General features: G+C 32.6%; 6 protein-coding genes across 7 annotated transcripts; 4 read left to right on the top strand and 2 right to left on the bottom strand.

Moving 5' to 3' along the window:
• Nucleotides 1–228: 228 nt before the first annotated feature.
• On the top strand, nucleotides 229–2,453 carry LOC113508501 (thymidylate synthase). The gene is made up of 5 exons (XM_026891578.1): nucleotides 229–577; nucleotides 662–919; nucleotides 1,035–1,155; nucleotides 1,308–1,533; nucleotides 1,854–2,453. Exons 1-5 carry the CDS (start codon nucleotides 493–495, stop codon nucleotides 2,061–2,063), a joined length of 900 nt encoding a protein of 299 aa, XP_026747379.1. The 5' UTR covers nucleotides 229–492; the 3' UTR covers nucleotides 2,064–2,453.
• LOC113508502 (uncharacterized protein C6orf106 homolog) lies at nucleotides 2,451–5,312 on the bottom strand. The gene is made up of 5 exons (XM_026891579.1): nucleotides 4,868–5,312; nucleotides 4,677–4,790; nucleotides 4,177–4,403; nucleotides 3,916–4,010; nucleotides 2,451–3,497 (listed from the first exon to the last, which is right to left on the bottom strand). Exons 1-5 carry the CDS (start codon nucleotides 5,035–5,037, stop codon nucleotides 3,468–3,470), a joined length of 636 nt encoding a protein of 211 aa, XP_026747380.1. The 5' UTR covers nucleotides 5,038–5,312; the 3' UTR covers nucleotides 2,451–3,467.
• A 265-nt stretch (nucleotides 5,313–5,577) lies between these two features.
• LOC113508500 (zinc finger protein 525-like) lies at nucleotides 5,578–8,970 on the top strand. Its single transcript, XM_026891576.1, has 7 exons — nucleotides 5,578–5,948; nucleotides 6,023–6,135; nucleotides 6,224–6,388; nucleotides 6,611–6,762; nucleotides 7,203–7,326; nucleotides 7,411–7,510; nucleotides 7,611–8,970. The coding sequence occupies exons 1-7, from the start codon at nucleotides 5,835–5,837 to the stop codon at nucleotides 7,845–7,847; spliced, it is 1,005 nt and encodes a 334-aa protein (XP_026747377.1). The 5' UTR covers nucleotides 5,578–5,834; the 3' UTR covers nucleotides 7,848–8,970.
• Nucleotides 8,971–9,169: 199 nt separating this feature from the next.
• LOC113508499 (putative neutral sphingomyelinase) lies at nucleotides 9,170–13,594 on the top strand. The gene is made up of 6 exons (XM_026891575.1): nucleotides 9,170–9,434; nucleotides 10,076–10,249; nucleotides 10,868–11,051; nucleotides 11,901–12,055; nucleotides 12,389–12,581; nucleotides 12,653–13,594. Exons 1-6 carry the CDS (start codon nucleotides 9,397–9,399, stop codon nucleotides 13,124–13,126), a joined length of 1,218 nt encoding a protein of 405 aa, XP_026747376.1. The 5' UTR covers nucleotides 9,170–9,396; the 3' UTR covers nucleotides 13,127–13,594.
• A 769-nt stretch (nucleotides 13,595–14,363) lies between these two features.
• On the bottom strand, nucleotides 14,364–18,264 carry LOC113508492 (transmembrane protein 184C). Its single transcript, XM_026891562.1, has 6 exons — nucleotides 17,768–18,264; nucleotides 17,405–17,644; nucleotides 16,256–16,537; nucleotides 15,865–15,967; nucleotides 15,354–15,528; nucleotides 14,364–14,982 (listed from the first exon to the last, which is right to left on the bottom strand). The coding sequence occupies exons 1-6, from the start codon at nucleotides 18,028–18,030 to the stop codon at nucleotides 14,720–14,722; spliced, it is 1,326 nt and encodes a 441-aa protein (XP_026747363.1). The 5' UTR covers nucleotides 18,031–18,264; the 3' UTR covers nucleotides 14,364–14,719.
• A 677-nt stretch (nucleotides 18,265–18,941) lies between these two features.
• LOC113508489 (DNA-binding protein Ikaros) lies at nucleotides 18,942–25,230 on the top strand. Of its 2 annotated transcripts, none has more exons than XM_026891561.1 (7): nucleotides 18,942–19,231; nucleotides 19,515–19,640; nucleotides 21,557–22,065; nucleotides 22,361–22,671; nucleotides 22,784–22,911; nucleotides 23,080–23,184; nucleotides 23,392–25,230. In XM_026891561.1, exons 2-7 carry the CDS (start codon nucleotides 19,566–19,568, stop codon nucleotides 23,629–23,631), a joined length of 1,368 nt encoding a protein of 455 aa, XP_026747362.1. In that variant the 5' UTR covers nucleotides 18,942–19,231; nucleotides 19,515–19,565; the 3' UTR covers nucleotides 23,632–25,230. The 2 variants fall into 2 exon arrangements, with proteins under 2 accessions (XP_026747362.1, XP_026747361.1); XM_026891560.1 differs by having other exon boundaries at nucleotides 23,080–23,262.
• The last annotated feature ends 258 nt before the right edge of the window (nucleotides 25,231–25,488 follow it).

Raw genomic sequence — 25,488 nt, 5'->3', positions numbered from 1 at the left:
TAATAGACTCTTCTGAACCTTAAGACATGCTTTGTATAAAAAATAACTCAAGAACAACTTGTAACAACTTATTGGTGACTTTACTTAAAGCTAGTTTCGCAGACAGATAGTTCACTGCCTGCCTTGCACTACAACTATAAGTTTGTTAGAAAAAATAGTTTGATTAAGCTGGTTGTAGACTTCATAATCCACTCTGTGGTCATACTCATAGACAAATTACAAAAGTCAGATAATTTTGACGGCCGTAATTTGCCGCGCTTTTTAGAGTAACACTACACATTTTTAAGTTAACTTTGTTTAAGGATATGGTTTAAGTTATATCTACATGGCTTGTGTTACCTTCCAAAAATAGTATTTAAAAAACAGTTGTAGTCGAACCATTGGAAGTCGAGTAATTTTTACTTTTAAATAAACAACAAACAAACTTTACTGTTCGTCCATTGCTCCGGCTCCAATTTCTCTAGTAAGTAAACTAGAAGCATCAGACAAATAATGGGTTTAGAAAACAATGGTGAAGTCAAAGCTAATCACGACGAATACCAGTATTTGAAGCTAGTTCAACAAATAATCGACACAGGTATGCAACCTTCACATTTTTTAAGTTTTATTTGAAATTTATTCCTCCCGATTAGTTTATTTAGAATCTGTTATTTTGACACAGGTGACAAAAGGGTGGACAGGACTGGTGTTGGCACTCTTTCCATATTTGGCGCCATGCAAAGGTATTCACTAAGAAACAACACTCTGCCTTTACTCACTACGAAGAGAGTATTCACAAGGGGAGTCATTGAAGAGCTGTTATGGATGATATCAGGCTCAACAGATGCCAAAGCGCTTGCAGCAAAAGGTGTTCATATATGGGATGCTAATGGTTCCCGCAGCTTTCTGGATAATTTAGGATTTACTGAAAGAGAGGAAGGTAATAAATCTATAGATCCTCTTAAGAATCCATTTTAAAGTTCAGTATAAAAAAGTATCAGCAGTCAAACCTCTCAGCGCCTAGTTATTAAGCTAAACTTATTTTATTATTGTAGGTGATCTGGGTCCAGTTTATGGTTTTCAATGGAGACACAGTGGAGCCACTTATGTTGATGCAAAGACAGACTACACTGGACAGGGAATAGATCAGTTGAAAAATGTTATTGAAACTATCAAGTGAGTACAAAATACTACTTTTTTTATGAAAATATTGTTATATTTTCATAAAAAAAGTAGTAGTTTTAAATGTCATTAACTCACCACTAAATATTTGTTAAAACTGATGCTGAATTTCTATATAAACCTCTACATAATCCTTCTTATTTCAGAAATAAACCTGCTGACAGAAGAATGCTAATGTGTGCTTGGAACCCATCAGATCTAAACAAAATGGCTTTACCACCATGTCACTGTCTAGCCCAATTCCATGTTGCCAACGGCAAGCTCTCTTGCCTTCTCTACCAAAGAAGTGCTGACATGGGTTTAGGTGTACCATTCAATATTGCCAGCTATTCTCTACTTACACATATGATAGCACACATCACAGGCTTGGAGGTAAATAAAACTTTCATTTAGGTTTTGAAAAACTACTTTTCAAGTTTGACGAGTAACTGCAATGTAAAGATTGTTGATAAATAATGTACTGTACTGAAATAAAGACTACAGGTTCTCTCCATTAGAAATGGTTTTGGCAGTGTGTCTGTGTGTAGTGTCTGATTTGATATATGTATTTTGTAAACTATGCTATCCATGTGTTCTGCTTAAGGTAGAAATTGTAGGTTTATCTTGCTCACGGACGAAATATCCACTACTTATACTTATGCATGTTAATAACCTTTTGATACAGCTTGGTCTAATATGCTATTATTTACCAGGCTGGAGAATTCGTTCACACAACTGGAGACACCCATGTTTACCTAAACCATGTGGAACCATTGAAGACGCAGCTGCAGAGGGTGCCGCATCCATTTCCAACATTAGAGTTTGCTCGTAAAGTGACTTCCATTGATGATTTTAAGTTTGAAGACTTCATTATAAAAGGTTATAAGGCTCATCCCAAAATTGATATGGAAATGGCAGTCTAGCAGATTTCCAATTTTCTTGATTTAAGTGTAATTAAGTTTATCTTAATTACTATAATTATGCAGATAACTTTAAATGAGGTCCTTATTTATTAAGGGTATTGTGATAATTTGAGTAAATGATTGTGCCTTTTTAATAGTGATGTTAGGGATAGGCTGTACCAAATGAGGAAATGTTTCTTTCATGTTTATAAGTATTATTCCAATGTATGTTGTTATTGATATACCACTTTATTATATAATGATTAAATAGCGGAATAAATATACCGTTTGATTTTTTTTTGTAAGATGCCTGTTGTTTTTTAGTATTTTACAATAAAAACCCATTTGATGAATTCAAAATCAACTACATCACAAAATTAGGACATTACACATTAAATAACTAAAAAATCAGGTTTTTTTTATTTTATTACTTGCTTATTTATACTATAAAATAAATCCCCCATATTACATCCATGGCAATGCAATCTAAACATTTTAATTTAATTCTAATAAAATCATTACATTTTGTAAAATTCAACAATATCTAACAAATTCATAATTTGTTATCTTACGCTAGTCAATATTAAGTTTCTATAATGTAATTTGTACATTATATTTCTTTTGATTTATAGATTTTTTTAAATAGCAATGCAAGATGAATTAATGAATGTGCAATTCATAAGTCAAGGCAGTAGTTAGGAGACTGTTATCAATAACAATACCACTTACTTATTACAACCATCTGTTTAATAAATGAGCGTATAGTTAAAAATGTGAATCATATAAAATTATAATCCTTACTCACATACTTATAAGTCATCTAAACTAATATAAAAAGAAATAATTCAGTTTTAGGGGTAATCTCTACAGCTAGAATATTATTGTTTATTCTTGGATTATTTTGGTAAGAAATGCATTTAATAAATTCATCAGTGAAGTTCGATACTGTCAGCTGTTTGCTTGGTGATAAACAGCAATGAAGTCAAATTCATTAAGAATACCTAATTTAATTGCTGTCAATGACTTTGCAGAAATAAAAAACCACCATCAGACAGTTATTTCATTAGTCTACAATTACCTGATACAAATTAAAGATTCTCAATCTTAATGATTTCAATCAAGTCAATTTGAAGAACATTTTATAAATGAGGTCAATTTAGGGTATCTTCCAGACTACAGCCATGAAATATAAGAATTAATTGTGTGATGCTGTGATGATAAAATTTATTGACAATAGTGTATTTTAATAGTAATATCAAAATAAAGTAAAACCAATTTTTATGGATAGTTGTGATTATTCTTTGGCTATTTCATAATAGAGCTTGAGATTGCCCTCTAAACTTGCCTACAAATATTGTAAGATATAACATAATTAATGTTAGATTAGTGAAAATTTTACAAAATATTTTGTGACTGCAGTTCTTATCAACACATCTGGTCATCCTGTGGTGGCACCTGAAAGTAAATAACATAATATAAATTAACTTTTGTTTTACAAAGAAATTTGGTAGTGTTAATTAGGAAACATTAGATTATTAAGTCAATGCTAAATAAAATGTTTATGACTACACTATTGCATATAAAGGCAGACAATAAAAGCATTGAATGCAGCTAAAGAAAAAATGTGTCCTTGAGCAAGGTCAGGTTGCATAACATAAAATTCCTAGCTAAGTCTGAAAGTTAACATGACTAGCATGAAAAGTAAGAACCAGCTAAGATTATTCTTTAATAATATTACTCAAGTAGTGGCATTTACTAATGTTAGCCTAATGACTTACATACAGAAATGTAAATTTTCATGATTTTGTATTTTCCAGACACTCCATAATCCACAGAATGGTACATGATGAATAGTGCCCTAAATGCTTTTTACCTGACAATTACTACTTGGGACGGGTAAGGCAGCAAGTTGTTCAACAAGAGCCATAGTCATCTCCATTTCCACATTCACTTCAACCCACAATGTATCTAAAACAAGAAAATTGATTTGATACCTATCAAATAATCGAATACGAATATGCTAGTAAAACTATTTTGCAGTTTTATCAAGGACTTGTGTCTTCACCTTCATATAAGAAATTATTAACAATTTTTTAGTGTAGGTAGGAAATTTAATAATATAATGATAACTCACCTCCTATCTGTTCTCCCTTATCATTCACCAAATGAAAGTACCCTCTGTGTGTGCCAGGTGTAGTTGGTGCTACTAACTTTAAAGTAACTGTAGTGGAATGTCCTGCAGGCAATGGTGGTATAAAAACCGGCGTAGCACCAAAGGGTTCACCCCCCACTTGTATCAGTCTACAGCTGCCGGGCCAACCCTCAGCCCCTGTGTTTGCAATGCTCCAACTTTGTTCAAAGCTATAAACAAATTTATGCCTTATTATTACTCACTTAAGTGTGCCTCTCTTTGTACATCTGCCTCATAAATATTCCTTTATACAACTCTTTGTTTGAAAGTTTACTCAGTCATCAATTAACACATACTTGATTTTCATCCCATCAATCATAAAAGAGACAGTAACTTCCAAACTAACATCAATAATGCCAGATGTCATTTTTGACAATGCCTTGAACCAATAAGCAGCTGCACAATACTGCACATGCATGTGAACTATTGAAGTATATGCTTACCAAGTGCCAGGGCCAACTGCAGTCTCTTGATTTTGAGCAGCTTTTAAAGACATGGATGGAAGTTTCGCTGGTAAAGTATAATCTAAATAACAACCAATAGCTGTCTGTAAATTCCTGTAAAAAGACAATTTAAAATTTAATTACAAGCTATATACACACATATTTGTTTGGTCATTTCGTAGTATGATTACCAGTTGCTCATGTCCAAGAAGAAACTAGCAGTATTATAATTCAAACTAGGCCCCAGGAGTCGCTGCATTTGACTAACGAGTTCATCTCTATCCGTCGTATTCATACAACTAAATTGTAATAATAAGTTTTGGTCTATCTCCCCAGCTACCGAAGAACCGTCAATATCCATTTTTATAGAATAAAGAAATTCTACATAAATCACAATTCACTTGAAAGGTGTTTCACCACTTCACAAAATATTGACATGCCCTTTGTTTACGTACGTCAGCTGACTTGACTGATGCACTGTAAATTAATTGAATTTAAAGTACCAAACAATACAAAACACTAAAATCACGTTATCTATTCCAACAGTTCACAAAATATTTTAAGTTATTGCTATATATTATCATGCGGATTACGTCGCATTATTTAGTGAATATGGGACAAAATAGAATGATTTAGTGCTGTACCACGTAGAGAAAGTAAAGTAATAAATCGACTTCACAATTACCTGCAATCGACTTATGATCATTATGCGTTGTAAATGCATTATCCTTTCAGTTCATATAAGTCTAACATCATTAAACGTATCATCGAATAATTTTAAGTTTGCAGCTTTTGCTCTAGACTATTGTAAGCTCAGAACACTCACAGACAAAAACCAACTAATCGACTTAAAAAAAATCAAGCTGGCCTATGTCAGATTTTAGTAAGTGGCTTTACGGAAAGTATGTTGCATCATCTGTGGTGTGCATGAACCATGGACTTGGGAGACGCAAATAAAACAAACTGAAACTACCAAAATGAAATACCGTTGCTCCACGTTCATGAGTATTGAGTAATATTTATTTGTGAATGAAAAATGTTGAAACTATAACAAGACTATGTATTCTACAAGAAATTATAAATAAAGTTCATGTAATATTGACACTGCAAATGGCTCGAGGATACTGATGTTTTAGCTATTTTGTGCCGCAAAATTAAATGATCATGGAGGAACAACAGAAGCGGGTTTATTATTGTTCTTATCAAGGATGCGCCTCATATTTCGACAGACCCTACAGACTGGCCCAGCATTTTCTTGCTCACAATAATATTGTATGTCGATAATATGCTGTTCATAATATGTTATGAAATGAACAACAAAACCTAATAATTTGTAACTCTTTCAGAGGCCTTTTCCATGCAATCACCCCAACTGTTTTAAGGCTTATACAAGTAAAAGTCATTTAGATCGTCACATCGTTACTGTGCATATGCCCCGCGAAAATGATGTTGTTTACAGGTAAAAGAGATCGTATAAACAAAGTACCAATATTATTTACCTGCACTTTTTTGTTTACCATTTCTAACTGATGTGAATGTCTTTTCAGTTGTCCACAATGTCTCAAGCCGTATGCAAGTCGTCAGAATCTCAAAAGGCACTTGAACACAGTTCATTTGCACTCATTCACCTGTAGTGTCTGCAATATGCAGTTCAGAAAGAAGAATCAACTAAGTACCCATATGTATCAACACACTGGTTTGAAAGCATTCAAGTATGTATCTCCACAAAATTAATATTCATTAATTCCTATCTAAGTCTTGAAATTAAAACTCATTCAATGATATTAGCATGAATAGTAACAAGAAAATTAAACAATGCTTATTTAAACAACAAAAAAATGATATTACAGTCCTATCCATCTATGATGTTCAGTAGTTGAAATCAATTTAAACCTATATATATTATAATTATCATGTAAATGTTATAATTTCAGGTGTGACCTCTGCACAGATACATTTGTGAGTCTTTATCTGAAGAAAAGACACATGAGATATCACAAAACATATAGATGTGACGAGTGTAACATTATATTTAATCATTGGTCCAAATATCAAAAGCATAAAAAATTTGATCATGACAAAAATGGTAACTATGGAATCTCTTTAATATCAAATTAATATGAATTGTATTATAAATTAAGTCAAAGATGACAGAGATTATAAAAGACTTCAAATTTTTCACGAACCACCCCACAACCCAAAAAATAATGTGATAATAATAACTTTCATGAGGTGGCTTTATAATTATTTATTAATTAATGGTTTACCCACATGTATTTACTACAAGTGGTGGTCGTGAAAAGGACAGTCGTCAGTTTGACTCGCGATCCTGCCGCCGATTTTCTGGTTGGGTTTTAAAATAGTTATTCAAGCCTGATAAATAAGAATGAGTAAACTGTTTATAATAAATCTATAATTAATTAATTGACATTAGTTTGTGAACTATGTGATATACTAATAGCAAAGCTATATATTTTTAGTTGAATGAAAAAAGCTTACTAATCATAACAAACTTCTTTATTTTAGAGTACATCTGCAATGAGTGCCAGAGGACATTCAATAAAAGATGTCATATAGTTAAACATCTTAAAACACATTTTGCTAAACCAGTTATCCAAACATTTCCTTGTCCATATGAAAATTGTCAAAGGTAAATATTATAACATGTTAGTGATTTTTTATTAGTTAATAGTTTGAGCTTTATATATTTTTGTTAATCATAACTGTGTTCCAGGTGCTATTCAAGAAAAAGCAACTTAAAACAGCATGTCCTTGTAAAGCATATGAAGATGTTCCATGAATGTCACATTTGCAATGCACAGCTATCAACAAAGGTAAAAAAACATTATTAAAAAACACAAAGTTAACAAATTGTTTGCTTGCTTCATGAAACTGCAAGCATAATATAATCGAATATATTTTTTATGATTTCAGGCCAAATTAAACTATCACATTCAGTTACATGACAGGGAAGTAGTTGCAAGAGCACCAAAAACAAATGGAGATAGGAAACCTCGAATTGATGAAGGTTCCTTTAAAACATCTACTGCACTAAAATTAGCGGGCTTGACAGCACCACCAGAGGAAACAGACTCATCCCCCACTCATTCTCCTGTTAATTTGTCCATTAAAACTGAGTACATTGAAGTTGAAGTAGATGTACATGTCTAATAATGATTTCAAACAAAAGATATTATAATATTCAAGGAAAGTTATCAAAAAGTTTTCTTATGACGGAAAATTAATATTTTTTTGGTATTGTCACCCTGATGCAAATATTGCTGTCGTATGATTGCATTAATATTGTCAATGCAGTTCTGTATTTATGTTCCAATGCGCCATTACATGAAAACATTAAAAATTACACTCATTTTAACCCCGACACAATAAGAGGGGTAATATAAACATGTCTGTCTGTGGCATCATAACTTCCTAATGTACTGGACAATTTCAATGTAGTTTCATTTGTATTAAAGGTGAATTATGTGCGAGCGTTCCTCGACCTGTTTGATAAAAACCGGGTCGTGCGATTTAAGAGTTGTAGGACGTGCCAGTGGGGGAGAATAACCAAATATCTGCATGTATACTCCAGTGGGGACACAACTGAAAGCACACTGAAATATAATGTTGATCACAATGTAATCAAGAGAGTTCTTAGCTTTGTTTGATGAGAAAATTGGTGGTGGGAATGGGATATGGAAATCCAATTGTCAAGTGAGAGATCTCAGTCTTTGCAATTCTGCTAAAGATGATTTATAATGTTTTTTTTTTAATTCTTGTTATTGCATTTAAAAATTGACCTTTCTTGAATGCAATTTACGTTTCAAGGTCTTCGTTTGTGTTGAAGAAATATTATATATTATATGCATATTTGTAAATTGAAATTGTGATATTTTCGTTGCTAGCAGGTCTTGCACTAACAGAATTGATAGTAGTAATTCTACTTGATAACGATGTTTGTCATTAATAATAATAAGTATTAATCTGATTGAAGTTAGCTAGTAAATATTCAGTAGTTGTGCTTTTAGCCGGCTAAATCTACTCAACTATGCCTAAGCCTTGGGTGTAGTGTTTAGAGGTACAAATGCAATTTCCTGTAATACTTAAGATAGAATAAGAAATAGAATTTATTTATTTATTAGTATATAAGAGCATTGTTAAATTTTAACCTCAATAGATTTAGGAGCATTTCGAAAGTAGTAAGTATAGATATAGTTACCTGTCCTGCAAAGTGTGAAAAATTAATGCTTCACTAATACTTAAGTATGTATTATTAAAATAACTTTAATGAAAAGAATTGTATTTTTATTATATGAATTGATTGATATTTTCGACCTACATTATATTCACCATTTTTTGCCGTAACCCAAACAAAGCATTGCCGATAATATGACAGAAAACGCACCCGTTATGTGTAATTTTTTTACATGGCAATAATAAGCCACTGTCATGTCACATCCTAAGGCTAAAAAACTGTCAATTGTCATCACAAATAATGAACTGCAAGAGAAACCGGTCTGTGATCATGATAATAATTGAAAAATAAAACTTTAGTAGACAAACAAGCTATACAACCTGTAAGAATTTCAACTCTGTGAAGCGGTGCAACTGAAGTTCAGCTTAAAGCGATTTATATTAAGTTTTTCAGGTGTCGCATAATTAATTATTTATCAGTCCAGCAGTGTAATCACAACTTGTAACAGTCCTAGAAGTTAAAACAATGGAATTTACTGTGAATGTCTTTACTTTGAACTGTTGGTAAGTTCACTAGTTATATTTGAAGAAAGTTTATGCAATTCAAAGTAGCTATTATTATTTTGATTTTAATGTTGCTATCTGTGACATGTACTGCATTATGCTATTGGCACACAAAAAAAAAAGACCGAATACAAAGCAAACTTAAATTAATCTAATACAATATAGATAATACAAACAATATAGATGTACAAGACACTTCCACTAATTCTTAACTTTTGTTTATACCAATCTCAGGTGATATAAAACTTTTTCAATATAAACTGTTTTGGATGTCAGCACATTATTTAATGACAGTGGTTTCTAATGTGTATATTAAATACTGTGATTAATCATATCACTTACTTAAATAAAATATTGCATAGTTTAAAGGAATGGTTGTTTGAATCTTACCTGTCCAATATTTGAATTATGTGTACACTGTACTTATAATTCAAAAAAACATCCTATTTATTAAAAATATTGATCAATTAAGCTTATCACTACTGCATTAAAAGAATAATTGTTTGAAACTGATGACTTTAAATCCATAAATCAGTTGAGACTAGCTCAAGTTACCAAGACAACATCATGACTGTGTTTAGAAAGCCTATCCACATTCCAGAGCTATGTAATCTCATTATTTGTAAACTTTTTGTTTGCAGGGGTATACCTGTTGTGTCGAAAAATAGAAAAGAAAGGTTTGAAGCTATAGCTAAGTATTTACAGGAGAGCTCACATACAATAGTATGTCTGCAAGAAGTTTGGAGTGAATTTGATTATTTGAATTTAAAGGACAGTTTGAAAGGAGTTCTACCATATTCACACTACTTTTATAGGTAATAAATTTATGATGACTATCATATAATAAGGGCAATAAACAGTTCTTATATGATGTTCTCTCAATGTCTCAAGCACTGAACAAATGTTTAATAATTGATGGTGATAATTGATTGGCTTATCTAGAATGATTTACTCAATGTATTTATCAAGATAGTCCCTGACTTGGGTCGGGTCCAAAACTACTTAGGCTATCCTAAAAAGTAAATTTAAGTAAAGCATGATTACATAAATTATTAATCAATAGAAAATAGAAATAACAATATAAATCTACTAATGTGTTATTGATTTATGAAATTTATTGGTTTAATATTCAGTTACAGTCTATGTTAGCTTCATAGATATGGAAGAGAAAAGCATTCATTGAATATATTAGTTGTGCATTGCTGCATGCATCAATTGCTTTTTAAAAACAATGGAACAATAGTGCAAACATAATAGAATTTATAAAAGGAAGTGTACCTATTTCTCTTCTGTAATACCTTCAACAACAAAACTATTAATTATCTAAAATAAATGTATTTATTTCCCATTTTCTACTGATGATTTTATAGAAGTGATAGTAGATAATTTTATATATAATGATGATAAAATCAAGTCCTTTCCTTTTATTTCAGTGGTGTCAATGGATCAGGACTATGTGTATTTTCAAAATGGATGATTCAGGATGTTTTCTTTCATCAATGGACCTTGAATGGTTACATACACAAAATCCATCATGGCGACTGGTTCGGAGGTAAAGGAGTCGGCCTTTGCCGTATTAAACATGGTAACAGGCTTATTAATGTGTATTGTACACATGTGAGTAGTATAAAGTTTTATTTAACGAACTTTTATTCTTTTAAAAAAAAACAGCCAGCAGTTGGTTTCTTCCAACGTAAAGCGTCGACAAGGACGCTTTACGTTAAGATGGCGCGACGATTGGGAAGCATACCTCAAACAATTAAATTGAAGAAAATTTTCATTGCCTTTGCCCTGCAGTGGGACGGTAAAATATATTTGACCCAGAATCATAGCTTAATCTGCAGTTCTTAAAATCCTTATCATATGATATGATCACAAGTATGTGTAACCGACCTATATTCTCGCCATCTATCGGTCATTGGAGACGGACGCTGCATTGCAATAATTGTGAACCTAACTGTAGAATTTTATTTATATTTTGAATCAATAATATCAGTCTTAAATTCGTTATATAGCTTCAATCGGTCAACTATAAATGTGTTATCCCACAATATCGCCTCTATCTACCTATTGAAAAGTTAACCATGTCATTAACTTTATCTGTTATCATCTATCCGTTTATCACAGACTGTGACATGCCTTATCGATCGAAAAAATCGAAAAAGATCATAAAATGAGAGGTTGTGTTTTTTTTATGAACTTAGGATATTGCATTCTAATTTTCATTCTTCCTGTCTCAAATTCCTGAATTATCGTACTGGACACAGGCTAATATTACGTCTTATTTATCAACATTATACCTTTAACCATATGAATTCAATGTAATAATAAGCTAATTTAATAAAAAAATGTAAATTCTAATGACATTAAAACAATACAAAAAAGGTTCCTTGTTTAGTATGGACAAATAAGCAGTGTCTTAAATACTTATTTTTTTTAAATATTTTCTATGTATTCTATTTCTAGCTTCATGCAGAGTACCATGAAGATGATATCTACTTGGCACACAGGGTGTTGCAAGCTCACTCCACAGCTGAACTGGTCAATCTAACAACAGCACCAGCAGACATTTCAATACTGGCTGGTGACTTGAATGCGACGCCGGGAGACATATCATATAAGTAATACTGTTTCTTTTTAATTATGTACATTATAAAACTTTATTTCATTTCAAACAACGAAGGTTGGATAACAGAGCAGGAATTTATTATATGGCAATAAACAAGGTGGAACAGTTTTTATACAGTCGCGACATTGTTTTTTTATGAATCGCGGTACGATTATTTAAGAAGCTGATGTATACATTATAGAACTCATTATACAATCACTGACTATACCACAAAGAATACCAGTTAGTTTTTATTCAGAATACTAAAATTTATCTTAACTATGTTTTTAACATCAGGGAAAGGTCAGACTGATTATATTAAATAAATGTTTATTTTTTATTCCAGGATAATCACCCAGCTTCCCAAATTGATTGATCCATTTTGTATTGAACATAAACAAATTGATTTTAACAACTTGAACCAAGTGGGAACTTCGGACAATGCAAATAATAGCTACTCAGACCCTCGGCTGTGCAAAACAAACCCTGAGGGGAAAAGAATAGACCATATCTTATACAAAGTAAATGCAGCTTGGGAGGTAATTAGCATTATATTTATGAATATTTTATTACTATTTTTTTTGCGGCTTACAACGAATTTTTGTTTCAGGCTGAAGTGGTTAATTTGGGCAACCCATTGCCTACAAGAGTTCCTAACAAAGAATTCTCCTATTCCGATCACAACGCCGTGTCCGTACAAATACATTTGAAGCCATCAGACAATAAGACCCAAAAGGAGACCAGTTTAGACGATGCGTTCGATGAAACTGCTACACAGGCCATCAAAGTATGTGAAGAGGCTATGGTCAACATATCAAAATCTAAAACAATGTTCTTAACCGTTGGAGGGCTTATACTAATGTTCCTTATTGGTACAGTTGGGTACTGGCCAAATCTGATATTTTATGACATAATTAAACTATTCATTACTGGCCTAAGCTTTTACTATCTGATAATGGGAACAGTTTGGAACAATATCGAAATGAACAGCTTGAAGGCGGGACTCAGTGCCTTAGAGAATTTCTGTCGAACTAGGATCAGTGATAAGGGAGAATCTGTATCTTTCTCACCTAATGATAAGTAAAGGTGAATTGTTTAGAACTAAAACGAACAGTACACCTATGAATGCATATCCAAATAAATTATATCAATAACTAAAAATCCTTTAAAATGCCTGTTTGTCATTTTGTCAGTATCAATCTAAGATTGATTTGAGAGGCTATATTGATTAGATATAAGTATATGTATTCAATATTTTTTTACTGTAGCTTTAAATGTAACGCAGCAAATAAATTTTAATTCATAAGATTTAATCTTGCATTTACTATCTAAATGAGAGCAAATAAGTACATTACTACCACATATATGAACGTAACATTCCAAGACAAATGTGAATTTTTAGCAAAACATCCTGCTTTAAAATCAATTTCCTTATCATCAATCTATTTGATAACTAATAAAGTTTTTTAAAAATTATTCCAACGATTATCTTAATATCAAGGTTAACAATTTACATGTCATGAATCAATAAGTGATTAAAATAAGATTAAGATCTCTGATTTTTATTCACAATTCAAAACAAAAACTAGTCCTGTATTCTATTATTTTGTTACTTAATACTTATGAAGTTATATTGAATTATTTTTTTCCCACGTTTTTAACACTCATTTTACTTGTCATAAAGATTTGGCATATACATCACGCCAAATATCAACCGCGCGTGAGTGAAACTGGATTATATTGCTCGCCAAGTCGCCATATTCGAGCCAGTTTTTTTTTATATTTGCTGGTAGTATGCTGCGGAGGGACGTTAAAAATATTGGCTAAACTATAAAAGCTATTTTTTTCTGACACTACGATCGACTTTAGTCTGACTGACCCACCTGACCCTCGCTGATAATAACATAATAAATAAGCAAAGAGCACCCAAAAAGCTGTTTTATGCTTGTATCAATAAATTGTATTATTCTTCGGTAGACGTATACTCCGTCCATCTTATCCAACAGTATTTTTTGACATTCAGAACAACTTATGCACTAAACGTAGTATATTTTCACAATGCAATATAATTTAGTTAATAAGACTATTGTGAGTACATCATGTTAATGAAAATAATATTTATCTACCCTATTTTGTATTCAATAGTCACTATCGTTATGAAATCATATAATAAAGAATAATTATGAAAAGGTTTCCATGTTTTATTACTACACTTATTTTGTTATATTCAGTTGCTTTTTGAAAATTAAATAATTAGAAGAAATAGTCAAATCATACTAAACAAATATTTTATTTCTAAAACTTAATATATAATTACACATGTAGTCAGATTATTATAAATAAATATCACAATTTATACTAATGTAATTATTAACAGTTAGTGCTAGATTATCAATAGAATTGCAGATCATAAATGAACGAAAAAAAAAAACAATTTAGTATATTCGTACTTTGGTGTCAAACAAAAATATTGATCTTCAAAAGGAATGTACAACTTAATGATATAACTTATGTCTAGTGAATTCCTGTAAATAAAACTATCGTAGAATTCTTTTTCCACCTGAATTTTTGTGATGCGTTCCGCACATATTAATGTAAAGCAAGTAGCACCAAGCCACTTATATTCCATATTAATTGCATAATGACTATCACTAGTTATTATTATCACATGGGTATTTTATACTTTCGGGTCGTATTTAGGTTCATCTCGATGTAGGTCAAGCAAAGGTTCGGTTTCGGAGTTCGTGGAGATGGCTGCAGTGTTGTCAAGGGATCCGTATACGGAGGGTCGGACTTCCACTGTAGGCGGTTCTAGGTCTACAGTGAGATTGGGGGCTGAGCTGGACGGGACCGGCTCGCTCACCAGCCGCGAGCTCTCGTCGTAACCACGTGCCATGTGATACATCGACTTTCCTCTGAGCCGACGGCTGAATGAGCTCCCTGAAAAAAGAGAATAAAGAACTTTATAAAAGAAAAACATATTTTCGAATCCTCCTATAATAACGCTAGGGTAATAGTTCTACATATAAAAAGCTAACTGTCAATCAAACCTAAATAAGTTTTAAACAAATTATCGAAGACCCGGGGCTGCCTGCTAGAAATTGAATATGATCCCACGGGGACATAAAACCGGGATAAAAAAACTATTCTATGTGTTAATCCTGGTTATAAACTTCTGTGTAGGTACCAAGTTTCGTCTAAATCCGTTCACCGTTTTTGCGTGAACTGGTATTATAAAACACACAAAATATTTCGTGTCTTATTTCTTTAAACGCCTTAACTGTCACTCATTGAAAGCTAAATTCACTTACCAACTACACCAAGATGCTCGGATATATCACGCTTGACGTCAGACACGTCCCACATAGCGAGGAACGAACCGAGGCACGACGGCGAAGGATTGTGCGGCGAAACGTACGGCTTGTAAGAAAAGCTGTAGTGGTGAGCAATCGCTGCTAAGAACATCTCAATGCATATCAAAAAGTCCTGAAATGAGAAAACAATAAATAACTTCAATTGGACTGGTGAAACTTATAACTACTGTGGCTAGTGAACCAAATAAGAAAAAAGCTACCATAAATTAAAAGAAAAACATCAATTACGAAATGCTTTAAATATAACATAATTATAATAATTGAAGTCAAGGTGAACAGTTCTGATTCTAAAACTTAACATTAGCTAATAAGGTTCATACGCTATTACGACATACGATTTTTATTCAACGGCGTCTCAATCAGGTTATTGAATGACGCTTTAATAATTGATTGGCGGTCAAAGGTTCAAGGTCTCTTTATTTACACATTAAGTTTGGAAAATACTCGCCTGCAGTTGCGACGATTTAACTTTTATCTTATCAGAGTCTGATATGTCAAATATAGATGAAATTACTCCACAGTAGACCAATATGTTAATTATTACTCCTTGGCTGAAAATTTAAAATAGCTTATTATCTCTCCACATGTTTATATGAAACTAACATAATATGTAAATAAAAATATTTACACATTGTTGTTAGACATCTAATAGCATTATTAAGTAGTTAAATAAAAATAAATTAGATAATATAAATGAATTTAAATATTATATAACTGAACATCCTCTTTATGAGATAATACAAGACTGCAATCACAATTAACATGCCTAAAGCAATATCCATTAGCATTTCAGTAGCTTAAATTATAATGCCTACCAATATCAAAATGTAAATACTTACAAGAATGAGAAGAAGACCACAGCTTTTATACACAAGAATTTACCAATCGGCTTCATCGGTTTCAACTCTGTCCTGTTCGCCTTGTAAAACAGTACAAGGCAATACATGGCCACAAATTGTGACAGGTTGTTGATAGCTATCATGTATGGGAAAGCTACTTTAGGGCTGAAGTCACTCTCCCCATAAACACCTGATAGTTCACAAATCATTGATATTACAGTTGTAATAGGTCTTACTACTGTGTACTGTAGAATACCATGCTTGCAATTGTGTACAAATTCACTGAAACAAAACTTTACAGTGAACACTTGATTCTATTACTATGAATTATTTTTCAATTAGCCTAATATGTTGATAATGCTAATAAGCCTAGTGAGTCATTCTGTAAAGTGTAAATATATCATGTTTAAGCCTTGGTATCAAGATGGTGGTGGTAGAACAATAGTTGCTGCAAATGTTGATGCAGCTTAAAAACATAAAACTGGATCTCCAAAAAGCTGATTCATTCAGGTATGAAAACAGAAGGGAAAATTACAGCAATGGGACAGTGTGGGCTAATTAGATTACCATTAAAATGAACTGGTGAAGCAAAATGTCTACTTTATATAAAGTTAATATAAACACTGATAATAAAAAAAACAGTTCAAATGACATTGAAATAGTAACAATTAAGATAGTTATAACAATTATTTTTCTACTGTTGTATTACGTAATCATATGGACAAATAACAGTTAAAACAAATAAATATTAATCATAACAAGTGCATGAAACCACTTTACTTGTACTCTTGAAACTTATTATCTGTAAGTTCAATATGAATAGCTTTTATCAATTATATTTATTATTAAATTGTTAATACAAACATTGAACACTAATTGCTACCCTTTCACTCCAATATAAAAATAGGCTCTCTTAAGCATTTAGATATTTCATTATAAAATCCTATTTTAATTCATTATGAAAAAGTTTATCTTATTATTAAATTAAAGTGTATGTGAATGGTGTGGTATGAAATTTGATTAAAAAAAGAATTTGAATATTATCTTAATGTGTAAATATAATTTGATAATATTCAAATATATTATTAACAAGTTATTTAGGTAGTATTTGATTAAGGATAATCTTTTAATACATGTGTTTAAGCTTACCTGCCCATTTCCCATGGAGACAGACAGCATAATGGGAATATATGATATATCTGAGGTTTAGTTTCCAACAGCGCCTCCAAATCATGATCCTCATTGAGATAGTTCAACAAGTACTTCATAAAGTTATAAATAACATAAGCTTCATAACATTCTCTTAGAGAATCAACATAAATTGACTGCTCTGGAAATTCCAGACCTATCCAAGCATTCAAAGCATAGATTGGTACCATCCACAATATTCTGCAAATAAAAATAAATAGAAGAGTAAATACATATAAGATTTCAAAAATGGTTTCTTTATTACACTGTATTGCATAATAAATTACCTACAAAATTAACTTTTTAATAAAAATAATAACTTACCTAATAATATGCTTTTGCAGTATAGGCTTCGTGTAGTGAACAACATGCTGTGTTATCTGCCATATGGAAATGGGCACAGCGAGGAGCACAAATCCCCCACCCACGAGAGACCCTTGATCAGACTTCTTAAAACCATTATTTATTGAATGAGCTATAAGTATAGGTACTAGTACTATAATTAATACAACATAAAGCGCAATCAAGAACGGCCTGATCCACAATCTCCATTGCTTTAAAAATGATACAATAGTCGTAGAACACATGATAAAACGGCTTTATTTCCTTTATGTGTCACTCATAATACTTCTTAGTTTTGGAAGCAATACTAAAATTGAATCACAGTCATGCTACTAATGTAGAGTATCAAAAGCATCGAATTACAATTATTTGTTTATAACACGAAGAATACAAGTACACAATGTTTTACAAAGACAAAAATAAAAATAATGGCAATTGGCAGAGAAAAATAACCTTTGACAACAAATGCAATACTGACGTTAATAATTCTTGCCAAATAGAAAACTATCTGCTAACATTGAGTTTAATTTGCAGTATGTTGTTTATTTCATGTATTTGTGATGAACAATTTTACTGCTCATCTGACACTTAAAAAAACATTTTATTTTAGTGATTATAAAATAGGTACAAAAAACGTGAAATCGAAACAACGATACGATTTCAACAGCTGATAATTTTCAGCATATTTTGGCAACACCAAAAATTCCTGGTTGTCACATCCAGATTTTGACAGTGATTTGAGGAAACAAACGGGATTATATTGCCATAACATAAAAAAGTTAATGGGATCAATCTAAAACAAATAAATAACTTGGAAATAAAAACGTGAATTATATTTCACTATGAAATGCCTAAATTACTTTTTACTAATAAGAGATATTTAACATTGTTATATACATCTATTTTTTCTAATTCCCATATAAATATATGCTAAATCTTTAAGTGACTTCGTTTATTTATATTGTTAATCCACCTATTTTACCCCAGCTATTTTAATCCACCCCTTCTAAAAAATATTTAAATCAGGTATGTACCTGCGATTTTTTTTTGCTTAAAATACGAATGGCAAAAAATGTTTTTTCGTAGGAGTAAAAGAGATGAACGATACCACAAACTGACGTCATTTACCTGTAACTTATGTTGCCACATACAATAACTAACTAAGTAGAAGAAAAAAACACTTTACAGGTGTTCGGTTTTTTATCAAAATGGTTTTGGTTAAAAGTTTATAATTCATTCAAAAATCTTATTCTTAGAGCTTTATAAATATAGTGATAGTATTTAGATGTTAAAATAACTCAAGCAAAACCGGGATTAACTTATTTATCAATTTACAGTTAGACGCGTAACACGTATTTTGTGCATCGAACTCAAGCATTGAATTAGGCCACATAGCGATCTCTCCCTAAAATACCGCTGTTCTGGTTGTCGACGTATCAAGCTAATGTGAGTTTGTGTTTTAACACTGTGTTTATTAGCGACTTAGCTTTGTATACAACCCATGGTATATGGAATTAAACATAGAATACGATAGATAGTGTTTAAAAAGTAATATATCGTGAGTAGATAATTCATATGTTTTCGTAAATGGGTCACCTCGCCATTCTTATGAGAAACAAGTTGTTTTGTGTTCTGAAGCTTTTTGGAACGTATTGAAGTGCGCAATGTGTTATTTGTAGTTTATTTAGAACTGATGAGTTTTTGTTTTGATATGTCCATGTTTTCGTAGTTTTGGAAGGCGGGAGAGTGATGATCAGAAAGTCCACTACCTGGTAATGTGATGTCATTAAAAGCGGAACCAGAGGCCGATTCCGGCACCGTGTCACCGAATTTATCTGCAGTCAAAAATGAACCGGTTAGTAAGCTCATCTATTAACTGTAATTTTAATCAAGTCAGGTTCACCTAGATTGTCTAAATGAATGCAGTCTTAGAACAGTATTTTACACCACATTTTGGTCTTGTTATTACTGTTGATATTTGAAGAACCTTAAACCCGAATCATTGTTAGGTTGGGATTCAACATTATGAACATGTCTATTAAAACCTCAATATTTATTGAAAGGATGTGATTTGACAGCAATTCACCAATATCTCCAGTAGTTTGCAAACTTAGTCTAATTTAACTTAAAACTTGTGTAATATAATGTGGAACAATTTCACAGTAAGACAATTTAATAGGTAGGACAATTTAGTAAGAAAATTTTAATACTATCAAGAGTACTGCAATTTGATGTCAAGGTATTTCAAATAGGAGTAAAGAAAGGAGAGTGATTTGTAATCACTGAGTTTCATAAAGGATTTCTCCTAGCAATTACACTGATAATGGGTTTGTAATTATAATGGGATTGCAATCTAAATGTGACTCACTAAATTATTAACTACCTGAAACAATTAGAATTCCAACAGATAAAATTGTTTTAAAATAATTCCCTTCTGATTTTACCTACTTATTATTATCATAACACCTTGTACCTTAGCTTACATTTTTTATTCATTGAATTGCTGTTTATTGTGTTGAAGGCTCTTATTAATAACTTTTATAATACTGTCATACATGTGCTATAATACTTTGATGTTTACATAATAAATTATCATGTATGGCATAGAAAATCTTAAAGTGAGTTTTTTTTAATTATAACATAACTTAACATTTTTTATGCCTTTTTTCCTCAAGGATAAGTGGTAAACTCTTAGATCATGTATGGGCATTAGATCAGAGTCCAATTACAGTGGATTAAAATTAGAGGAAAAGGCTTGTTGCTCATAATAACATTTGCCTAAATTCAGTTGTTCAGCAGTGAATTTTTGTGCATAGCTTCTTCACAGCCGCACCACTTAGGAAGTTCATCACTTCCAAGTGTGAGTGGTTGTGGGAGCTTCCAGTGTTACTTTACGAGAAGTGCCTCTAAGTAGTTTAATTTGAATAACTAACTTTCAATTAAAATTTAATTGAGTGGTCCTTACATTAGGCATTTGTAGTGAAATTAAAAGCGATGAAATTGAGATTAAGTTAAGAAAAGTTCAATGATGAGTCAACATTCTTTTTTCAAATCATTATTTTTTTAGCCTCTGATATGCCTGTTTATATTATTGACATGATGATATAACATCGAAGAGTTTGGTTATATTATTGATAAGATAATAAGTAGCTATCCTTATTTATTGAGTTTGCTGTAATCAACTGTTATTTTTATTACAAGTCTTTATAAAAAAAAAATCCTGTTACCATAACATGCATCACAAAACCAAGTGTCAAATTATGGTTATCTGTCAGTGTCAGTTCAAATTGTTTTAAAGGAAGTTGATGTATAATAAATAATCCATCACTATAAAATTCATGCCAAAGTTAGCTCAACTTTTGTTAAACAAATGAAACTACTAGTACTATTTGACTTTTAAAGTCATACTGGTATAGTGTCACACCAGCCTAGGTTGGAGTATGTGAATCCAGTTATCATACTACTTAGCCTCCACTCTTGTGTGAGTGCTTAAAGTTTCACCAAACTTTTATTTCAATCACTGATTTAATTAAAAGTTATAATTATGTCATATTGCTTTTGAACTTTGACTTTGAACACATATTATAACATGGTTACACTTGATGAATGACTAGTCATTATTAAGTTCAAAAGGTAAAAGGACCTCTGTATTATGGTTTATATCTGCAGTCATTATAATTGTCATATGATTAGGCATTTTTCCTTATAATTTTGACCTAATAAATTATTTTGCAACACTTGTCAATTGTCATAATGTACTGAAATTTTCAGGTGGCCACCAACAGCAAAGAGACTCCAAAAAGGGGTGGTACATTACTAAAATGTACCACATGCAATAGCTTTAGTACATTGAGTAGTCGAGCACTGACCACCCACATGGCGCAATGCTCGCCGGACAACAACAACGTGGCGGCGGCGCAGAACGCCGACCCCAGGCCTCACAGAAAGCTGTTCGAGTGCGACGTGTGCAACATGAAGTTCTCGAATGGCGCCAATATGCGCCGGCATAAAATGCGGCATACTGGAGTCAAACCTTACGAATGTCGTGTTTGCCAAAAAAGATTCTTTAGAAAAGATCACTTGGCAGAACATTTCACAACCCACACAAAGAGCTTGCCGTATCATTGCCCAATCTGCAACAGAGGATTTCAGCGCCAAATTGCCATGCGCGCGCATTTCCAAAACGAACACGTTGGACAGCATGACCTCGTTAAAACTTGCCCCCTGTGTAGTTATCGTGCTCCTACCATGAAAAGCCTGAGGGTTCACTTCTTCAACAGGTAAATTTATACATTTTCATCTGTCTGAACATTCGTAAAGGTGCTGTCGAGAATGTTTTGAGGGATAACCTAACTGATTGGTTCTGTTAATCGTATTTTTTTATGACTTGACTACATTTTTGAGTAACAAGTATGTTACAGAGTAGTAAACTACTTGTGTCATAATTACAGTCGAACATTTCGATATCTTGGGGAAATTAAATATTTTTACGCTTTATTTCATACAGAAATACATTTTTATTATTATTTTATACTGAAAAAACACCGGTGCTACAAAGTTATAATTATTCCACAGACACGGTATCGATTTGGACAACCCTGGCCCCGGAAATAATTCTTCAGTGTCTCTTCTCGCTGCGGGAATCGCCAATGCCGCATACTCCGACGGCACCATGGACCCTAGTGCTATAAACGCTCTTGGTGCGTTAGGTTCCAGCCTGTCAGTGTCAGTCGCCGCCACATACTCTGACAGTGGCGACAGCAATGGAGCGCGGTCTGTCGACAATGCAACACCACCTATGCACTACTTGACCCCTCACGTCGAGATTTCTATGGCTGACAATAATGAAACGTTTTCACCAGGCCAAAATCACTTGGGCAACAATGGTAAATGTCTATTTCAATAATAAAGCAATTTAGAGCGTAATTTGAATTGTATATCTGCCAAGTAGTAAAAAGGTGCATTCGTTATTTTAATCATATTAATTTCCCATTTTAGAATCCCGCATGAACGGCGAAGGACCTAGTTCACCTCAATCGGGTGATAGCGCAATCGCAAGCAGCTCATTATCGGCTGGACTGCCGACTAACATTACTCCGTCCATCACATTGATACCTATTAAGCAGGTAAGATCGTATTCTGTTGTTCCTATAAGGGGTTTTGTTTTAATTATGTTTTGTTGTGGTGTTTTATTTAATCAGACAAGTAACCCATGATGTGAAAGGACGGTACTGCTGAGCCAACCAGGTCAAGAAAAACAATTATTACATAGTTTTTCTTACATTCTCTTTCAGGAAATCAACAATCAAGAGGAATCTGGCAGTAACGAAATGCGAGAAGGCGAAACTAATGGTGGCGATAAACGAGGCGTATCCTCGAGCCTGTCATCTCTAATCAAGGTGTCACCGCTAAAAAGTTTATTAAGAGAAGATTTGCGCCGGCGCATCTCTGCTCGTGGACGCGCTCGTGGCTCCAGCGTACGTTTATGTCGAGTACAATAATAACGATCAACATGTTTTTTTTTTAATGTTTGTCAGAGAGTAGTTATATTTCCCGCCTTTCTTTTTCTAAATGTGGCACGTCAATCTTGTGTTTTTGCATTCCAGGCCTCCCGAGCCTCGCCTTCCGAGGGTGGTGTGATCACGTCGACGCACGGGGACGCCGCCATGCTGCCTTCATCACTCGTATGTACGTTTTGCTCTATAACGTTCCCGGACTCCACACTTTACTTCCTCCACAAGGGCTGCCACTGCGACTCCAACCCGTGGAAGTGCAACATCTGCGGCGAGCAGTGTTGCAACGTGTACGAGTTCAACTCCCACCTGCTGAGCAAGAGCCATCAATGACTGTTTGCAGGGGGGCCGTTCGATCACTGACTTTAAAGTTTGTTGATGCACTTCTCGTATGCTATGTGTGCATACTCCGCAAGCACTTCGAAGATACTTCACTTTATAATTTACATATTAACGGTTGTTAGATACATAGTTTCTCTGATCTTATTCTGTGTGTGTACTACTATAACTACATTCCTACTTTCTATCAGGCACTGTATGTTGAAGTGCTTCGAATATGCTATATGCTGAACGTCCCCCGAAGCTATTTTTATGTTTAAAGTGCAAATTATGTCAAGGTATATTTAGTGGTTAAAATAGGTAATTGTGCGAAGATATTTATATGGATATTTTAGTCAATCAATCAACTCAGCCTGTAGCGGTTATTAATAAGACTTATTGAATAAGCTGAACTTCAGCGTGAATTGTTGACATTCCAAATTACGACGTATACATTCCAGTTCGTGAGATTGACGAGAATTAAGCAGTCTTTGGTGGGGAATAAACGACTACCTACTCAAATTAATTATCTTAAAAATATATTTTATTTATTTGTCTTCTGTACTTAACTGTACATTACCGTGATTTTTTTAAATCAAATTTAGAGTATTTTGGTGCGATAGTGAATTTTACAAATGTTTTTAAAATAAAACTTATGGTGAAGAGTGTACAAATTAATATATATTTTTACATTTCGCTGTTGAGAAGTTATAGAAAGGCAAAGCCTATAATAATCCGTGATGGTTTAATTATTGTGATTGTGTACAGACAGGAATTATAAATTCTACATTCCATTTTTATTTATGTTTCCTTTTATGAAATGCATGTGATGCAAGTCCACGACTAATACTTAATGTACAATTTAAATTATTTTGTTGTTATTATTTATTTTTTTCTAAAATACATATACATATTTAGAATTATAAATTTCATTATGTACTTAAAAAGTCAATGTACTATAATTATTATTAACGAGCACTTTCTGTTTCGAGTCCCTTTTATGATAAAAGATACTAATAAGATAGTTGATGATGTTGTGAATGTAAGACAACATTTATGACGAGTGGCTAAACTAAGCACACCTTGCTCAATGAAGCTCAAGCACGGAGCATGTTGGGTTTTGTACTCGCACAAACGCATAATAACGTTAGTTTCACGTTTTATAGATTGGAATACTCCACAGAAAGATGCATGTGCTTTTATTGGTGCCTGTAAATCATAGATTCGTCGTTTCTTAATGTATCAACATAATTGCAAACAGGCAGATTGGTTAACTATCTTGAGTTCTAAGCTCCTTATTTATGCGTTAATCAACATAGTTTACGTTAAGAAAAATGCTCAACTTTATGATGAACGATTTTATCATCATTTCGTAGCAAATACTACTAAATTATATTAAAGTTTATATAATAAAATATTTTTCACTATCTGACAATTATTATGATTCTAAAGATGATACAAAATGGAAATGATTAATATCCATACTAACGCAATTAAGAAGATAAGTGTCGTATTTTTGTTTTTTAAATATTTAGATGTTAATTCTTATGTTAGGTGCATTCCTTGTACAAAATATTAGGACTTCATAACATTGGTGAATCCGTTCCATTCCTTATTTAAACCAGGGACCGGCCGGATACTCATTGAAAGGGTTTTTGAAGGGGTTTTTTTAAGCGCTTCAAGAAAAAACCCTATGACATATGTTACACCTTCGAACGGATTACTGGAACCCTGTTCTGAACAGGTTACCCTTTACTACCCTGTAACACTGTAACAGGGTAACCCACTCCAACCTAAGACAATGCAATATGCACTCTTTATCATAGACATTAGTTTGAAAATAGTATAACCACGAGCGCCCGTGACATCTTA

This window comes from Trichoplusia ni, chromosome 2 (assembly GCF_003590095.1).
Source record: "Trichoplusia ni isolate ovarian cell line Hi5 chromosome 2, tn1, whole genome shotgun sequence".
NCBI classification, from domain to species: domain Eukaryota; kingdom Metazoa; phylum Arthropoda; class Insecta; order Lepidoptera; family Noctuidae; genus Trichoplusia; species Trichoplusia ni.
This window is presented reverse-complemented; position numbering and strand designations above follow the sequence as displayed.

Bases quoted from the DNA above. Each gene is read 5' to 3' on its own strand.
- LOC113508492 (XM_026891562.1), bottom strand. From the start codon at position 18,030: ATGTGTTCTACGACTATTGTATCATTTTTAAAGCAATGGAGATTGTGG. The intron at 17,645-17,767 runs GTAAGTTATTAT...TTTTATTTGCAG, and splicing joins CTGCAAAAGCATATTATTAG to AATATTGTGGATGGTACCAA. The intron at 16,538-17,404 runs GTAAGCTTAAAC...GTTTTGTTTCAG, and splicing joins TCTCCATGGGAAATGGGCAG to TGAATTTGTACACAATTGCA.
- LOC113508501 (XM_026891578.1), top strand. From the start codon at position 493: ATGGGTTTAGAAAACAATGGTGAAGTCAAAGCTAATCACGACGAATAC. The intron at 578-661 runs GTATGCAACCTT...ATTTTGACACAG, and splicing joins TCAACAAATAATCGACACAG to GTGACAAAAGGGTGGACAGG. The intron at 920-1,034 runs GTAATAAATCTA...TTATTATTGTAG, and splicing joins ATTTACTGAAAGAGAGGAAG to GTGATCTGGGTCCAGTTTAT.
- LOC113508499 (XM_026891575.1), top strand. From the start codon at position 9,397: ATGGAATTTACTGTGAATGTCTTTACTTTGAACTGTTG. The intron at 10,250-10,867 runs GTAATAAATTTA...CTTTTATTTCAG, and splicing joins TATTCACACTACTTTTATAG to TGGTGTCAATGGATCAGGAC. The intron at 12,582-12,652 runs GTAATTAGCATT...TTTTTGTTTCAG, and splicing joins AAGTAAATGCAGCTTGGGAG to GCTGAAGTGGTTAATTTGGG.
- LOC113508502 (XM_026891579.1), bottom strand. From the start codon at position 5,037: ATGGATATTGACGGTTCTTCGGTAGCTGGGGAGATAGACCAAAACTTA. The intron at 4,791-4,867 runs GTAATCATACTA...GTCTTTTTACAG, and splicing joins TTCTTGGACATGAGCAACTG to GAATTTACAGACAGCTATTG. The intron at 4,404-4,676 runs GTAAGCATATAC...ATTTGTTTATAG, and splicing joins GCAGTTGGCCCTGGCACTTG to CTTTGAACAAAGTTGGAGCA.
- LOC113508489 (XM_026891560.1), top strand. From the start codon at position 19,566: ATGTCATTAAAAGCGGAACCAGAGGCCGATTCCGGCACCGTGTCACCG. The intron at 19,641-21,556 runs GTTAGTAAGCTC...TGAAATTTTCAG, and splicing joins CTGCAGTCAAAAATGAACCG to GTGGCCACCAACAGCAAAGA. The intron at 22,912-23,079 runs GTAAGATCGTAT...ATTCTCTTTCAG, and splicing joins CATTGATACCTATTAAGCAG to GAAATCAACAATCAAGAGGA.
- LOC113508500 (XM_026891576.1), top strand. From the start codon at position 5,835: ATGATCATGGAGGAACAACAGAAGCGGGTTTATTATTGTTCTTATCAA. The intron at 6,136-6,223 runs GTAAAAGAGATC...ATGTCTTTTCAG, and splicing joins GAAAATGATGTTGTTTACAG to TTGTCCACAATGTCTCAAGC. The intron at 7,511-7,610 runs GTAAAAAAACAT...TTATGATTTCAG, and splicing joins ATGCACAGCTATCAACAAAG to GCCAAATTAAACTATCACAT.